Source organism: Microcaecilia unicolor, chromosome 3 (genome assembly GCF_901765095.1).
Source record: "Microcaecilia unicolor chromosome 3, aMicUni1.1, whole genome shotgun sequence".
NCBI classification, from domain to species: Eukaryota; Metazoa; Chordata; class Amphibia; order Gymnophiona; family Siphonopidae; genus Microcaecilia; species Microcaecilia unicolor.
The window spans coordinates 423,038,767-423,056,863 of record NC_044033.1 but is presented as its reverse complement, the minus strand read 5'-3'; the positions used below and the strand labels follow the sequence as shown (position 1 = coordinate 423,056,863).

Sequence of the window (18,097 nt, the reverse complement as noted above, 5' to 3'; positions counted from 1 at the left end):
AATTTATCACAACACCATACCATATAACAGTCTTCTGGACCTCAGTGGCAACTTTTATTCACATGGACCACTCAATCTGTGGTTTGCCTGTCTCTTCATTGGTCACTGTTTATTAATTACCATTTATAAACACCTTCATAGTACTATTAAAACTTTTAAAAATTTCCTCTCATAAATTTTATATGTGAGTTCGACCACTTATTTTAATTCTCTGATAGACCCACTGTCATGTTTCACCTTTCGCTGCATCAGGGTGCATTCCTCAACTTCTAGTTCAGGCTGTTTTGCAATGTATTTAAATTTCTTTTTAAAGTTTTGATAGTACCCCCTATGTCTAACACTTCTTCTCTCATCCTCCATGCAGCATCTCGCCTTCCCCTCTCACCCTTATGTCTAACAATTCTCCCCTCTCCATCCTATGTCCAACAATTCTCCCTCTATTACCCAACCTCCCCCCCCCCCCCCCCCCCCCCCGCAATGGTGAAGGGAGCAGGCTGGGCTGCCGCAGTCCTGCATCTCCCTCCTTTAAGCATCGCTCTTGCTTGACCAGGTCCCCTGCAACAGCACTGATTCCCACATGCTGCCTGCCGCTATGCCGGAAGCCTCTTTTCTGCCGCGTTCCACCTAATTAGAAACAGGAAGTTGTAACAGAGGGGGGGTGGGACGCAACAGAAATGAGGCTTCTGGCTTAGTGGCAGGCAGCGTGTGGGGACTGCTGCCAATGCTGGGGAACCCGATCACAAAAGAGCAACACTAAGGGGGGGGGGGGGGAGATGCAGGATTGTGGAAGCCCAGTCTGCTCCTCTCCAAGCCCAGTGATGTTAAAAGGTACAGCACTGCTGGGTGGGCCTGAGCCCAAACTGGGTGGGCCCTATGTCTCTGTATACAAGAGCAAATCAAAGCTTAGCATTTGCCTTTCTAAAAAACTCTGAACGTTTCTGTGCATCTGCTATCTATGTATAGTCAAGAGATCCACTTGTGAAGTTGGCTCAAGTGCTCATCTTCAGAGAGAATGACAAAGAAAAAAGTGCTAGTGTTCAGATTATTTATCAGGCTTGTCTTTGAAAGTTTAATATTCAGAGAAATTAAGTTGACCTCCCATTAAAAGCAAAGAATTACCTGTACTTTCACTTACTGTTATAGAAAGTGTCTCATTCTTGTGGTCAAAATTTATTTTTCCAGAATAAGCTCGTTGAGATAATAAAGTATCAAAGTAGAACTTGCAGCGTACAGTAAGGTACCTTGGAAATTAAATACATTTATATTAGATGAGAAATAATAATGGATTTAACTATATATATATTTTTTTTCCTATTTTTCCAGAATCAACATCATTTCAAATAGTTTACCTACAAACTAGAGGAGTCTTCCATAAAACCAAATCAAATCAAACATATTTGCTTAGCGTTTTAAACATACTAAACTCAAGAGCAATACAAAATCTGATCACGGGTCCTAAAAAACATACCTCAATATGTTCATGGTAGCATACATAGAAGTATTTCTTTTTATGCGACTTACATTGTTCCCATGATTAATGTTCCATAAAGTCAAGTCAGTAACATAACTTCATGGGCAGTTTTAAATACTGGTCATTTAATCTGATCACTCTTCAAAGGAAGATGTGTTTTCCACAGACAACAGGATTGATCAGATGTACAAGTGGAGTGATGTAATTTGATGGTGCAAGGACAGAACAGCTGTCCTATAGCTCAGATCTAAGTATAAGATGCCTGGTGCAATCCTCTTTGTCAATGGGGAAAAAAGTCTTTAATATAACACATATTGGAAATTAATTATATAATAGCTTTAGCAGGTGATAACTATCAATAATAAGCACTACGAACTGCCAGCATAGTTAAATGGTGAAGTGAAAGTTTATTAAAGCCAATATGACATTTAAAAATAAGTGAAAACAGATCAAAATAAAGAAATTTAATTTACTTTATTTTAATTTGGTTTCACTTGGCATATGCATTGCCAAGTTAGATGTAATGCTTGATAAGACAGGTCAAAAGAGAATATGAAGAGACTTAAGAACATAAGCGTTGCAATCCTGGGCCAGACTAAAGATCCATCAAGTCCAGTATCCTGTTTCCAATAGTTGCCAATCCAGGTCACACGCACCTGGCAAGATCCCAAGAGAGTAAAACAGGTTTTATATTGATTATCCTACAAATACTTAAAAATCAATGATAGTCAGAAGTTCACATTCATGTGTTGCAATACAAACTCGAATTTGATCTGAGGGGGAAGAAACAGGTCTGGATTTTCAAACGGCTTTGTATACCCTATATTAGGATGTTTGCCCAGTGGTGTCCTTGTGTAATCGTTGACTGATCCCCCTCCTACCAAATTTAATGTTTTCAATTTTTGAATATTTCTATATTATCTTTTTCCTTATCCAAAAGAATGCTTAATGTGCACACCGCAATCTCTCCCAATGTGCACAAATTCCCTTCTGTGCTATTTATTCAAAAAAGATAAAGCTCTCTTCTGTGCAATGCGACTTATGGTGGCAGTTAAATTGGAAGCACCCAAAAAAACCAGCCAGACTTATCTGAATTGTCTCAGTCTATTATCCCCGACAGGTACCCTTTCACGGAACGCTTTATCAAGGGGTCACAGCTGGTCTTGTCTGTTGCAATGGTGCTGTCCTATTAAAGAGAGTAATAATAAGAAACCACACGAACTAAATGAACTTGGAAAACTCCCCAAAAAATCAGCATGTACTTACTAGGTGTAATTCTTTACTACATGAACGCCAACGATTGTTTGAAAAAAATGGCGACGGCATCTTTTTTTTTTAAAGACTAACGGACCGGAAATGACGTATGGAATAACCGGAACCTGGAATCAGCGGAGTTATGTCAACAGAAACAACTTGATCACATGTAACACCCCCAATGCATATGCGTGTTGAGGCCCATGGGTTCCATGGTGTTCAGGTGGTAAATCCAGAACAGTTCTTTCTGCAGTAGTGTCCTATTGATGTCACCACCCCGTTGAGGAAGGGTAAGATGATCAATCGTCCTACACTGTAGATTATTAAAACCGTGTGTGTGGGAAGACTGGGAGAGAGAAAAGGTTGGGAGAGGATCTGGGGGCTGCCAGCCATCCTGACAGGTCTAGAGAGCACTGAAATTGTGTCTATACATGAATCCTGTGTCTCAGGAGAATTGAGAGACTGACAAACATGGCTCAAGAACCATCACTACACTCCAGGAACAGAGTGTGAGCAGAGAGCCCAAAGAATAAGATACTGTGTGTAAGAACACAAGGTAAGCCATGCTGAGTCTAACCATAGTCCATCAAGTCCAGCACCCTATATCCACTATGTTAGCCACCTTCACCATATTCTCCAGAAAGAGATTTCACATTCAGGCTTATTTTTGAAAGAGAAAGGCACCCATCTTTCGAAACATTGGGAGCCGGGCGTCCTTTTCTTAGGGTTGCCCAAATCGGCATAATCGAAAGCCGATTTTGGGCTTCTCAAACTGCTTTCCGTCGCAGAGACAACCAAAGTTCCCGGGGACATGTCGGAGGCATAGTGAAGGCAGGACTGGGGCGTGCCTAACAGATGGACGTCCTCGAGCGATAATGGAAAAAAGAAGGGCGTCCCTGACGAGCACTTGGGCGACTTTACTGGCCCATTTTTTCTAACGACCAAGCCTCAAAAGGTGCCTGAACTGTCCAGATGACCACCGGAGGGAATCGGGGATGACCTCCCGACTCCCCCAGTGGTTATACTCAGGTCCACTGCAGCAGTATGCAGGTCCATGGGGGGGGGGGGGGGGAGGGGAGGTATGTGTGTGTGTCAGTGAAGGCATAGTGAAGGCGTGGACGTCCTTCTTTCAAACATTTTAATGTCCTGAACTGCCCGCCCCCCCATAGGAAAGGCCAAATTTCAAGGGAGTGGAGTGGAGGAGTGGCCTAGTGGTTAGAGCACTGGTCTTGCAATCCAGAGGTGGCCGGTTCAAATCCCACTGCTGCTACTTGTAATCCAAAAATCCAAATAGGGGGTGTCGGAGGCATAGCAAAGGCATGGACGTCCTTCTCACAGAAACATCTAGGCTTGGACATCCTTCTCACATAAACATCCACATTTTGGACGTCCTCACTGCCGTCGCAGGGATGGAGGCATAGCGAAGGACGTCCTTCCCCCATACTCTTAAAAAAAAAAAAAAAAAAAAAAAGACGTCCCTGACGAGCACTTGGACGTTTTCACCTGGACTTGTATTTTTCTAAGGTTGCAGATGGCAATTTATTTAAGGTTGTAGACAGCTATTATACACGCAGCTTGTCTGCATATATGAAGCCGTCTTTGGCATGCGCAGAGCAGCCAACCATAATGTTTGGCTGCTCTGCACTGGCCTTCCCCTCCTTAGGAAGGAATCGTGTGCAAATGAGCTAACAGGAACAGCTCATTTGCAGGCGATTTCCTTCATGCATACTCGTTTCTTTCTGAATCGCTAAGGGATCGGTGAGGATTGCCTGGTGCGAAGGTGGCGGACCTCACGCGTCACCTAGATAGGATTTTAGATAGTGCTGGGCAGGAGTCGGCTGTCTTGGTACATGTGGGTACCAATGACAAAGGAAAATGTGGGAGAGAGGTTCTGGAAGCCAAATATAGGCTTTTAGGTAGAAAGCTCAAATCCATATCCTCTAGGGTAGCAGGGCCAAAGAGACAGGCAGAGCTCCGGAGTCTCAATGAGTGGATGAGACGATGGTGTAGGGAGGAGGGTTTTAGATTTGTTAGGAGCTGGGCAACATTGTGGGGAAGGGGGAGCCTATTCCGAAAGGATGGGCTCCACCTTAACCAGGGTGTGACCAGGCTGCTGGCATCGGCTTTTAAAAAGGAGATAGAGCAGCTTTTAAACTAGAAATGGGGGAAAGGCCGACAGTCGCTCAAAAGCGCATGGTTCGGGATAAGGTATCTTGCAAGGATATCTCACAAACAGGGAAGATAGGGTTTCTGGATAGTGAGGTTGCACAACAGACTGTGGTAGGCCAGGTGCCTTTATGTGTAATCATTTTTATTGTCAACATATGCTGCATAATACATCACAAGCACAAAATAAAACAGTACAGCGTATAACAGCCATGTTGAGTTTCCATTAACCAAAAAACTTTACAACCCCAAAACCTAAACAAATAACTCCCCCTCTCCCATGTTCCCCCCCCCCCCCTTGTGAGTCAATCAGATGTTCAAGATATAGCTTTCTCGCTCGTGAGGGCATGGTCCAGCCACAAAGGTTCCCATAGTTTACGGAACGCCTCCCCTTCATCACTGTACAGTGTCCGCACCCTGCATCTATCACAGCTTCATTTGCTGAATCATCAGGGCACGCCGAGTGGCATAGGTGGTCTCAACTCCGACCGCCAGGTTTTCAGAATTGTGGAAATCCCAAATAGTATCGCCCACTGGACATATCTCTTAAACCCGGGTGGTGGTCTCTCTGTAAATTTGTAGATGTAAAATAGAATCAGAGGGTCATACACTAATGAGCACCCCCACTGTGAGTGCAGAGAGTGAAGAATATCCCCCCAGAATTGCTGCACCGAAGGACAGAGCCAGAACATATGTCCCAGTGAGGGCTGACCCACTCCCACACCTGGTACAGGTCCCATCACAAGCTTCAGTTATACGAGCTACTCTCTTTGGTGCCAAGTATGTCCTCCAAAGGAAATCTATATAACTTTTTCACACTGTGGGACTGACAGGTGTTGTAAGTGAATTTTCCTAATGAAGTTCTTGCAATTCTCCAGAGTAAGCGTACACCCCAAGTCCTCTGACCAGCTGCAGCCAGCCGCGTATAATCTATTTCTTGGGTGGAGTCCTTTAGCTGCTGAAGATGAAACCGCAGGGGGACAGATTCTTGTGCCCCAAGCGAATAATTCTCTGTAAGAATATCTACTACATCTTCTGTGAGGTCAGACCATGTGAGAGAGGACACGTAGTGCTTTAATTGTGTGTGCGCAAAATAGTGTGTGCCAGGAATGCCAAACTCTTCTGTGAGAGCAGCCAATGTTTTGAGTTGCCCCTCTTCATTAACTACTTGAGACAAATAAACAACCCCTCTGTTCCTCCACCGGCCAAAGACACTAGCACCCAGCCCCGGAGGAAACTCTGGATTGTTACATATAGAAAGCAACGGTGTGACTTTGGCATTGAAATTGTGTCTCCTACACACCCACCTCCAAGTAGCTCTGAGTGAATACAATAAGGGATGGCGATAATATGCTAAGGGCGGTAAGCGAGAACCCGTGTGCAGGAGATAACTAAAATGTGTCCCAGGGAAGATAGTCGTCTCAGCCACCGTGTTGGAAAACTCGGCCGTTCCCCGAAACCAATCGTTGACATGCCTCATAACGCATGCGATCGAAAGGTACCCTTAAACTCAACAGCCCCATCCACCCTGTTCTTTGGGGGTGGAAGACTACTGATAAGGGCAATCTAGGACGTTTCCCCCGCCAGAGAAAATTTTGCATCAGCCTGTTTAAAACCCGTTCTTCTTTCCCTTTCAAAACAGTGGGAGCTGTTGGAAAAGGTAAGCCACCCTCGGGGCCATAAGCATGTTAAAGAGTGCAATCCGCCCCCACAGGGAGAGCGGGAGAGCCTGCCACAATGCCAATTTTAGTTTCATACTTTCCATCATTGGGCCAATATTGAGTTTGTATAGGGTCGACAGATCCCGAGGGATTATTATCCCCAAATATTTTAGTTTTGTATCTGCCCAGCGTAGCTGGAAGCTCCCCTGCCATGTGTGTTGTAGCCCTACATCTAAGGCGAGTGCGCATGACTTCTGGAGGTTCAGCGAAAACCCCGAAAGAGCCCCATATCGCCTCACAACTTCCAAGGCATGTCGCAAAAAACGCCTGAGGCTCCCGCAAGACCAGCAGAATGTCATCCGCATAAGCCAAGGTTTTCACCTCTTCACAGCAATGTTCACCCCCCTAATTTCATCGGCACCATTCAGCGCCCGTATCCTTCTGGGAACCCCATCCACTCCAACACCCCTGAACAGATAACTCCAGTCCACATGATCAAAAGCCTTCGCTGCGTCTAGAATTACTAGCATACCAGGTTCTTTTTGACCATTGCAAAGGGCCATGGCTAAGAGAATTCTCCGCACGTGTCGGACAGAATGACGTTTGGGAATGAACCCCACCTGTGCTGGGCTTATGAGATCTGAGATATTCGCTGCTAATCTATTAGCCAGTATCTTTGCTAGTAGTTTGACGTCTACATTGATTAGAGAGATGGGGCGATAGGAGTCAGGATCCCCCGCCGGCTTGCCCTGTTTAAGTAAGATTGTAATCAGTGCCGTGTTTTCATGCTGTGGGAGCTTCCCATCGTCTATCACCGCCTGGTAGTACTCCATTAAAGGTGCGACTATGGACAACTGTAATGTTTTGTAAATTCCCCCGAGGAATCCATCTATCCCCGGGCCGACCCCAGCTTAAGGCTACGAATAGCATTTTGAAGTTCTTTTAGCTGCAGGGGCAATTCCAAGGCAGCTCGGGTCCCCTCATCTAACCTGGGCAACCCTGATCTGGACAGAAACCTATCCACCTCCGCCATGGGGGCCGGGCCCGCAGCTGTATACAAGTTTCTAAAATATTCTTGCAACAGCCTCAGTATCTCATTAGTTTTTATTATGGATGTTCCCCTGCGGGTCCTTCAGTGTAGGATAGTGCGATTTCCAGTCGGGGGGGCTAACCATCTTGGCCAACAGACCTCCCTGCCTATTCCCATACTTATGCAATCTAAATTTGTGATAGGTAATATTCTTTTGTGTTTGTTCTTGTATTAAGGAATTTATGGTAACTTGCAGCGCTTCATAATTGTCCCTGTGTGTCTGTGAGGGGGAGGTAATGAATTTGCGTTGGCGTCGCCTCAGTTGCGCTGTCAGATTAATGATACTAGCGGCCACTTTTTTCTTTCTGGCCGCCATGTAAGAGATCACTTCCCCCCTCATCACTACCTTTGCCGTGCACCAATACAAGACTGGGTCCCCCCTGTGTTGCTGGTTGTGGAGAGAGAACTCCTCCCATTTTTTTTTTTGGAAACTGGTGAAATCCACGTCCTTCACCAGGTAGCCCGGAAACCTCCAGTGCTTCGTTGTGTGAGTCCCCCCCCAAATTCTATGGTAATCTCATCGGGGAGTGGTCAGAGATTATAATTTGTTCTATGGAGGCCTCCGTAGTACCTGGGAACAAAGATGCTGACACAAAATGTAATCTAAGCGTGCCCAAGTCCCGTGTGCGCGGGATCTGTGTGTGAAGTCTTTGCCCTCTGGGTGTAGAGCTCTCCATGTGTCTATTAACCCAAGAGATGTCACGAAAGAGGATAGTAAGTCCTTCCCCCTTCTATTATCTGCCCTCATGTTCCTCCTCCCCGTACAATCCACCTCATTGTCCATGATTGCATTCATATCCCCTGCAAGAATTATCTCTTGGTCTCTAAACGGGAGGAGAGCCCGCATCAACTCAGGAAAAAAATCAGGTGTTTGGGGGGTGGGAGCATATACTGACAACAAGTACATTTCTTTGCCCTGAATATTCAACCTGACCATCAGATAACGCCCCTCCTCGTCTTTAAACACAATTTCTGATGAGTACACTAAATGCTTGCGATATAAAATTGCCACCCCCCCTCTTCTCTGACCCGAGGATACATAGTCTACTTGGCCCACCCACATTTTCTTGAGCTTTTCGTGTTCTTCAGCGGACAATCTGGTCTCTTGAAGACAAGCTATGTCAGCATTGGCCAGGTGCCTTTAAATACAACTAAAGATCAGACAAAAGATGCAAATCAATAGTATCAAGTACTAAGCATCACGCAAATAGGAACAAACAACATACTCTGAAATGTCTATATGCAAATGCTAGGAGTTGTAAGAAATAAGATGGGAGAGTTGGAATATATTGCACTTAATGAAAAATTGGATATAATAGGCATTACATGAGACTTGGTGGAAGGAGGATAACCCGTGGTACACTGTCATACCGGGGTACAAAATATATCGTAGTGATAGGGTGGAAAGGACTGGTGGAGGGGTAGCATTGTATATTAATGAGAACCTTGACTCAGATAGATTACAAATTCAGCAGGACACAAATCCCACCTTTGAGTCATTGTGGGTTGAATTTCATGTATAAAAGGAAAAGGACGGTGATAGGAGTATACTATCGTCCGCCTCGCCAGGATGAGCAGGTAGACACAGAAATGATAAAAGAAATCAGAGACGCAAACAAAATGGGCAATGTGATAATAATGGGTGACTTCAATTACCCAATATAGACTGGGTAAATGTAACATTGGGGCACGCTAGGGAGGTACAATTCCTTGATGAAATCAAGGACAGTGATATGATATGATACAGACGTTCAAATATTTGAAAGGTATTAATCCGCAAACGAACCTTTTCCAGAGATGGGAAGGCGGCAGAACTAGAGGGCATGAAATGAGATTGAAGGGGGGGCAGACTCAAAAAAAATGTCAGGAAGTATTTTTTCACGGAGAGAGTGGTGGATGCTTGGAATGCCCTCCCGTGGGAGGTGGTGGAGAGGGAAAACGGTAACGGAATCAAACATGCGTGGGAAAAACATAAAGGAATCCTGTTCAGAAGAAATGGATCCTCAGGAGCTTAGCCTTGATTGGGTGGCAGAGCTGGTGGTGGGAGGCGGGGCTGGTGGTTGGGAGGCGGGGATAGTGCTGGGAAGACTTATACGGTCTGTGCCAGAGCCGGTGGTGGGAGGCGGGGATAGTGCTGGGCAGACTTATACGGTCTGTGCCAGAGCCAGTGGTGGGAGGCAGGGCTGGTGGTTGGGAGGCGGGGATAGTGCTGGGGAGACTTGTACGGTCTGTGCCCTGAAAATGAGAGTTACAAATCAAGGTAAGATATACACAAAAACTAGCACATATGAGTTTGTCTTGTTGGGCAGACTGGATGGACCGTGCAGGTCTTTTTCTGCCGTCATCTACTATGTCACTAAGGACAGCTTTATGGAGCAGCTGGTGCAGGAGCCGACGAGAGAAGGAAAAATTCTAGACTTGGCCCTTAGTGGAGTGCATGATCTGGTGAGGGACGTTATGGTACTGGGGCCGCTTGATAACAGTGATCATAATATGATCAGTTTTGATATCAACCTTGAAGTAACTATACACAGGAAGTCAAATACGTTAGCATTTAACTTTAAAAAAGAAGACTATGATAAATTGCGAAGAACGGTAAAAAAAAAAAAAAAAAAAAAAAACTTAGGGGGGCAACTGAGAGGGTAAAAACTGTACAACAGGCATGGATGCTGTTCAAAAATACCATCCTGGAGGCCCAGGCCAAACATATTTCGCAAATTAAAAAAGAAAGACGGAAGTCCAAAAGACAGCCGGCGTGGTTGAAAAGTGAGGTGAAGAATCGGTTGGGCCGCTGGATGACCGAGGGGTAAAAGGGGCAATCAAGGAAGACAAAGACGTAGTGGAGAGATTGAATGAATTCTTTGCTTCGGTCTTCACCGAGGAAGATTAGGGTGGGATACTGGTGTCGGAAATGGTATTTCAAGCAGACGAGTCAGAGAAACTTACTGACTTCACGGTAAACCTGGAGGACGTAAAGGGGCAGTTCAGCAAACTGAAGAGTAGCAAATCTTGTGGACCAGATGGTATTCATCCTAGAGTACTGATAGAACTGAAAAATTAGCTTGCGGAGCTACTGTTAGTGATATGCAATTTATCCTTAAAATCGAGCATGGTACCGAAAGATGGGAGGGTGGCCAATGTAACGCCGATTTTTAAAAAAGGTTCCAGGGGAGATCTGGAAAATTATAGACCGGTTAGTCTGACGTCAGTGCCAGGGAAAATGGTAGAGGCTATTATCAAAAACAAAATTACAGAGCACATCCGAGGACATGGATTACTGAGACCAAGTCAGCACTGCTTTTGTGTGGGGAAATCTTGCCTGACCAATTTACTTCAATTCTTTTAAAGAGTAAACAAACATGTGGACAAAGGGGAACCGGTTGGTATTGTGTATCTGGATTTTCTAAAGGCGTTTGACAAGGTACCTCATGAAAGGCTACAGAGGAAATTGGAGGGTCATGGGATAGGAAGAAAAGTCCTATTGTGGATTAAAAACTGGTTGAAGGATAGGAAACAGAGAGTGGGGTTAAATGGGTAGTATTCACAATGGAGAAGGGTAGTTAGTGGGGTTCCTCAGGGGTCTGTGCTAGGACCGCTGCTTTTTAATATATTTATAAATGATTTAGAGATGGGAGTAACTAGTGAGGTAATTGGATTTGCTGATGACACAAAGTTATTCGGGGTCGTTGACTCGCGACAGGATTGTGAAGAATTACGGAAGGACCTTGCGAGACTGGGCGGCTGGATGGCAGATGACCTTTAATGTGGGCGGGTGCGGGGTGATGCATGTGGGAAAGAGGAGCCCGAATTGTAGCTACGTCATGCAAGGTTCCATGTTGGGAGTTACGGACCAAGAAAGGGATCTGGGTGTCGTCGTCTATAATATACTGAAACCTTCTGCTCAGTGTGCTGCGGCTGGGAAGGCAAATGGAATGTTGGGTATTATTAGGAAAGGTATGGAAAACAGGTGCGAGGATGTTGTAATGCCGTTGTGTCGCTCCATGGTGTGGCCGCACCTTGAGTATTGTGTTCAATTCTGGTCGCTGCATCTCAAGAAAGATATAGTGGAATTGGAAAAGGTGCAGCGAAGGGCGACTAAAATGATAGCGAGGATGGGACGGCTTCCCTATGAGGAAAGACTAGGGAGGCTGGGGCTTTTCAGCTTGGACAAGAGACGGCTGAGGGGAGACGTGATAGAGGTATATGAAGTAATGAGTGGAGTGGAACGGGTGGATGTGAAGCATCTGTTCACGCTTTCCAAAAATGCTGGGACTGGGGGGCATGCAGTGAAACTACAGTGTAGTGAATTTACAATAAATCAGAGAAAATATTTCTTCACCCAATGCATAATTAAACTCTGGAATTCGTTGCCGGAGAACGTGGTGAAGGCGGTCAGCTTAGCAGAGTTTGAAAAGGGGTTAGACGGTTTCCGAAAAGACAAGTCCATGAACCACTACTAAATGGACTTGGGAAAAATCCACAATTCCAGGAATAACATGTATAGAATGTTTGTACGTTTGGGAAGCTCGCCAGTGCCCTTGGCCTGGATTGGCCGCTGTCGTGGACAGGATGCTGGGCTCGATGGTCCCTTGGTCTTTTCCCAGTGTAGATTTACTTATGTACTTATTCTTAGCAAAGCAGGAAGCAAATATGAGGAGTAGTCTAGTGATTAGTGCAGTGGATTTTAAACCAAGGGACCCTGATTGAAATCCTATTTTAGCTTTTTTGCATCTAAATATATAAGCCTGAAGGCTACTGAAGTTGTGTACAATGCGGACTCAGGCAGGTAACAGAACAGTAGTTCCTGCTCTTTCATTAGTGTGTCAGGTTCTTAACGAGGAAGAGGGCTTTTTTTTTGGGTGGTTCCTTGTTTGTGGAATCAGCTACCGATTGAAGCGTGGAGTCTTTTATTAGATTTAAGGTGCTGTTGAACAGTTACTTTTTTCAACTGAATTTAATTTACCAGTGCATTGCCATGAAGGATGTGTGTGGTTCTGGCAATGAGGTCTCTTTAATTAATTTATTTTATTTTAGTTACATTTGTACCCCGCGCTTTCCCACTCATGGCAGGCTCAATGCGGCAGGCAATGGAGGGTTAAGTGACTTGCCCAGAGTCACAAGGAGCTGCCTGTGCCGGGAATCGAACTCAGTTCCTCAGTTCCAAGTCCACCACCCTAACCACTAGGCCACTCCTCCTCTTTAATCATTGGCTGGGTTCTTTCCTGGGTAATAGAGTTCTTTTCTATTGATTTAATGTTTTATGATTTTTGTAAACTGCTGTGATTTATTATTTTAATCAAGCGGCATAGCAAATTGTAACAACATACAGTAGGTATGTCAGTTCCTGGAGGGTCACAATCAAACATATAACCGGCAAGTGACCGACTCACCCTGCAAATGCGCAGTAGAGACTTCCCTCTCTGTCCCACCCTCGCGTCAAGACGTGATGATGTCAGAGGGCGGAACAGAGAGGGAAACGGAGTCGGAGTCACTGTCGGACGCTGCCGCCTGGAAACGAACATCGCGCGCACCAACCTCCACCCTCCCCCCATTCCCGCCGCCGCTCCCCGCCCCCTGCACTGACCTGACAGCGCCTCTCACCTCCTTGTGGAACTGCTGCAGGCAGAAGCCGAGCGATCTGCTGCTGCCTGCAGCACTTTCACACGGAGGTGAGAGGTGCTGTCAGGTCAGTGCAGGGGCCCAGCACGGAGGGGGGAGGGAGCGGCGGCGAGGAGGGTAGCTGGAAATCTCGCCCGTTTTTACGGGCTTAACGGCTAGTACAAAATAAAAGAGTTAAAGTGGAATGTGACCTGGGTCCCTTGTCCACTGGCACTAACCACTAGGCTACTCCTCTGCTCTACAGTGATGTCTGTGTGGCCATTCTTCTACGAATGCTGCTAGACAGATGTCCTTGTCCTGTTTTTTTGCCGTTCGTATGTTTGAAGTTGCAGTTTGTAAAATAGCTGCTCTTGCTGGATGTCCTGATATTCTATCTCTCAGCTTTTCAAACAGGAATTTCTGACAAATTTTCTACTGGAATATACATGTGAGATGGATGTCCATTTTGGATGTTATGAGCTGGACGTCACTATTCTGATTTGGACATTATTTGAAGATGTCCCTCCACATATCAACCAGCTCATCTTTATCAAAGTGTGTTTGTATTTCAAAAATTTAATATTGGTAAGGAAAATCTTCTCTTTGCTAAAGTCATATTGATTATTACCATTAAGCTGTGTATATGGTCAGTTTTGCTTCATACAAAGCCCTTCTATCATTTTGCCCTGAACGGACATAAGGATCACCTGTTTACAATTTCCTGGATCACTCCTGAAGCCCTTTTTAACAACTGGTGTTACACTGTCCACCTTCCATTCCCGAGTCTATTTTGAATAATCAAAAATATCATACACCGATCAACAACATTTAAATCTAGCCTGGCCCAGTAATGCTGATGTCAGTCGATGTAATCTCCAGCATGAAGGTAATAGCATGAGGACATGCTGTCTATTTTTTGTACAAGGGGATCTTTGTGCATTTTACAATGTGCGATATGGACTCGTAACACAATATCTTTTGCTTTTGACTCCAGCATTGATTGTTATCAAAGGTTCGTGGCGGGTATGGTTCCCTGAAGAAGAATATCGAAACGGGACCATTGGAATCAACACGCAAGCTGGAGCAGACATTTCAAAGATAAGTGGTTGTGTGCATCTTATGAAAAAATCATTAGTGTTGCAGAAAGAAAGTACACATCACTAAAGTCTATTTGTGTGAAGCATAAAACAAAAAATTAAGAATAAAAGGAATAAAAAAAAATGGAAAAATAAACTGATTTTTAACAGGGGGGTTTTCTAGTCAAATGATGACTTTTTTTGTGCGTGCAATAAAATTCTTGGATAATAGTTGCCGCATTGGTTGAGACTTTTTCCCCCTTTTCTAATATAGACATCTTAATATAGACACCACAACTTTGCTAGGGGGGTATTTTGAATAATTAACACCTGTTAGTAATCTGTAACCTATTTCATGATTGAGTTCTTTCAGAACTTTGGGGTCAATACAACTTAGTCTTGATGATTTCTTACTCTTTAGTTTGTCAATTGTGGAGTGGGGGATGATGGTGGTGGAGGGGGTGGGGTTAGGGACATGGCCCGCTGTGACCTCCACTCTCTGTCTCTTCATTTGTACTGTCTAATTGTAAACCACCTTCGAGTGTCTTGCATAGGCCAAAAGGTGGTACATGAAGGCAAAGAATAAACTAAAGTAAGAAAGTCACAGGGTATGGGGATATTTGGGGCTAAATTGGCTGGAAAAAAAATATATATATACATTACATACACCACACACACAGGGTGAGGCATAAAAGTAACCCCCTAGAATTTGTTCCCATTTTCAAATTTCAAAGAGATATTTTACATACTCATTTAGTCATCATACTTGCGTATTAAACAAACATTTACTATGTTGATGTTACTGACATTTTAGGGTTACTACCTAGCGATTTTTGCATGTTTAAAAATGTTCAAATTAGAATTCAGTAAAATATCATCATTTAAACTATACAATTTCACAATGTGTCAGAATTTCACATTCACTGTGAATGCTCAGAGTGCCCACCTCCAGCTTTAAAACAGGCCTTCAGTTTCTTTGGGAAATTATTAACAGCCTTTTTGATCAGTCCTTGTGGCAGGCTGTCCCAGATCAACTGTAATGCTTCCTTCGTGTTCGGAAATTATTTGTGGCTTTGGATGGAGCTTGTGATAGGCCTCCAACATTGCTCCCCACACAAAAGCCTACATCACCTGTAATGTCATTAACAGTAAGCTGGTACCCCCCTTTTTCCCCCAAAAAATAAAGGTAGTTTTTACAGTGCAAACAATTGGAATGTGCAAATATCGCTGGTTGGTCATGCTAAAAAAATGTCTAACTTTGCTGTGTTTAAAGATTATGTGCCAAGTGAAATGAGATTAATGTAGGATTGTAATAATAAAGCTGTAAAATTTCACGGTTCAAATTCTACAGATAGACAATACTAATTTCACTTCTTTGAAACCTTCACAGCTGATGCAAGACTCCCAAGTGAGGTCCATGATGTTACCTGGGACATTATAGCTATTAGGTGCTGGTAGTATACATTCTTGATTCTTAATTCTTCCTTTTTTACTTCCTCTCAGGTAATGTGTATTTTTCATGCCCCCCCCCCTTCCTTGTTAGTAGACTAATGCCCGTTCATTCTGTTCTTTTTTAATGGGGACTTTCCTAATTATTTCTTTGCTACTCTGGCAATACAAAGTTTATGTTGGAGTGTTAATTTAAATTTTTTAGAAATAAATCAATATTAAAAAAAAAAAAAAAAATCCAAATAGCTGCTGAGAAAACAGCAACACAATCTACCTCAGTGGTGTCAATATACAGGAGGTGAGTCATTTTCAAATGAAGGAAAGCTCTGGAATGAGGGGCATATGATGAAGTTAACAGGAAACGAGTATTTTCTCGGATTCCTCCTTTCACGAAGGGTGGTGGATGTGGGGAAGGGCCTCACGGTGGAGGGCATGGAGACGAGGACTGTGGCCAGAATTTAAGAAGTGTGGACAGGCATGTGGATCCCCTTAGGAAAGGAAGAGTTAGTGGTGCTGGGGATGGGCAGACTGGACGTTTCTAGAGGGAACCTTTTTTTATTTTGCATACACTGTACGTATGCTTAAATGTTTCATATTTCTACATACATTGTTCATATTTTCATACGTATACGTACTAGGGTGAAAGCATCACATTTGTAGGAGATGTATTGTTAGGGCACTTTTCTATCGTCTTTTGTTCTATTATCTGATTAGAGTGGATACACATTTTTGCACACACACACAAAAATAAACAAACCGGAGCTCCTTTCCAGTGGAGCTGGAGATCCCCTCATGTAATTTATATAGATTTTAAACTTGCAGAGACATGGTTCAGTTTTTTAAATGCACTGTGCTATGTTTGAACTAAGAAACTTTAGTTATCTAAAAATGTAAAGCATATTAGAATACCACTTGAATGAAAACATAATGCAAATTTTATATTTCATACTTACAAATAGGTAGCTTGCGCCTTGCTTGACTATATATGCAAGGGAATATATTTCCTTCACACATATTGAGATTAAAACGGATACGTAAGCATGATACTCTAAAAGCACTGTGACATTTCTAGAGATAAGTGCACCCTTAGTTTGAAATCTGCTTTAATAATAAACTGAGTTGAAAGGTGAAACAAAATCAGTTATTATAAATATAAATAGCAAACAATGTTAAGTATTCAGAAGTATGCATTGTCTCCTACCTTCTGAACTGCTGGTATGTCTTGTATCTTTGGGTCATTATTTCATCTAGGAGCTTAATGAACTTTTTGAGATTCTTTACTTTGCTATCTATATCCTGATAAGTTTCCTTTGCTTCCTGATATTGCCTAATTTGTCAACAAGAACAATAAAATACAAATAAAAGAAAGAGTAAGACATATTTGAACTAACAGTACTGAAATACTTTAGTTGGCAAATGACATCTTTTAATGATATTTGAACATGTTCACGTGGAAGGGCATTTCTGAAAGGATGTATACGTAAGAATGTCCCAAACAGACATCCATCTGAAATGTATTATTGAACAGGAAATAAGTCAAGATTTCCTGTTTGAAAATACATGACATGGACGTCCATATGCTGGAAACATCCAGCATGAACATCCATTTTAAAAACTGGAATGTCCAAATTAGGAACAGGGGAAAAGGGATGTCTGTATGCAGCATTCTTTGAAAATGGCCACATAGATATCTATGCAGAGGAGAGGGGCACCCTCCCCTCCCTCTCACCTGAAACAGCAAGGGGATACCAGGCTCTACAATAGCTTCAGGTATTATGCTATTATGGGCATTCTACCAAACAGGAAGCAAGTGTAGGGAGTAACCTAGTGGTTACTGCAGGGGACTGTGAACCAAGGGAATCAGGTTCAAATCCCACTAAATCTTATTTTGTAATTGTGAGCCCTCCAGGAACAGCAACATACCTATTGTAACTGAATGTACATCACTTCTATAGCCTTTAGGCTTGCAGGTGCTTACATATATTTAGGTACAGTAGATATTTTTCTGTTTCTGGAGGGTTCACAATTAACATAAATAAGACAGCTGAAGTAGGATTTGAACCTGGGTGCCCTGGTTTACAGTCCACTGCCCTAACCACTAGGATACTCCTCAGACTTGCTTCCTGCATTGTTAAGACTGTCCATAATACCTGAAGCTATCACAGAAGCCCAAGGAGGTTGGAGAAAGAACAGGAGACGTGTTACATCATAAAGCTGAAGCCGGTCCACTCAAGGTGGGTTTTCATTCTCCCCAGTGCAACCACCGCCATAGGCGGTCAATGGTTCAGCTGTTTGTGGAGGCTTAAGTGGGGTGGGTGGGGAGGGCAGGGTC

At 43.6% G+C, this 18,097-nt stretch overlaps 1 protein-coding gene across 1 annotated transcript in view; it reads right to left on the bottom strand.

Annotated features, from left to right (window-relative positions):
* Positions 1 to 18,097, bottom strand: part of SMC6 (structural maintenance of chromosomes 6) — a 413,908-nt gene that overhangs the window by 43,568 nt on the left and 352,243 nt on the right. The window contains 2 exon segments of the mRNA XM_030198844.1: positions 1,136 to 1,241; positions 16,967 to 17,092. Of these exon segments, the coding sequence (XP_030054704.1) occupies positions 1,136 to 1,241; positions 16,967 to 17,092 (232 nt within the window).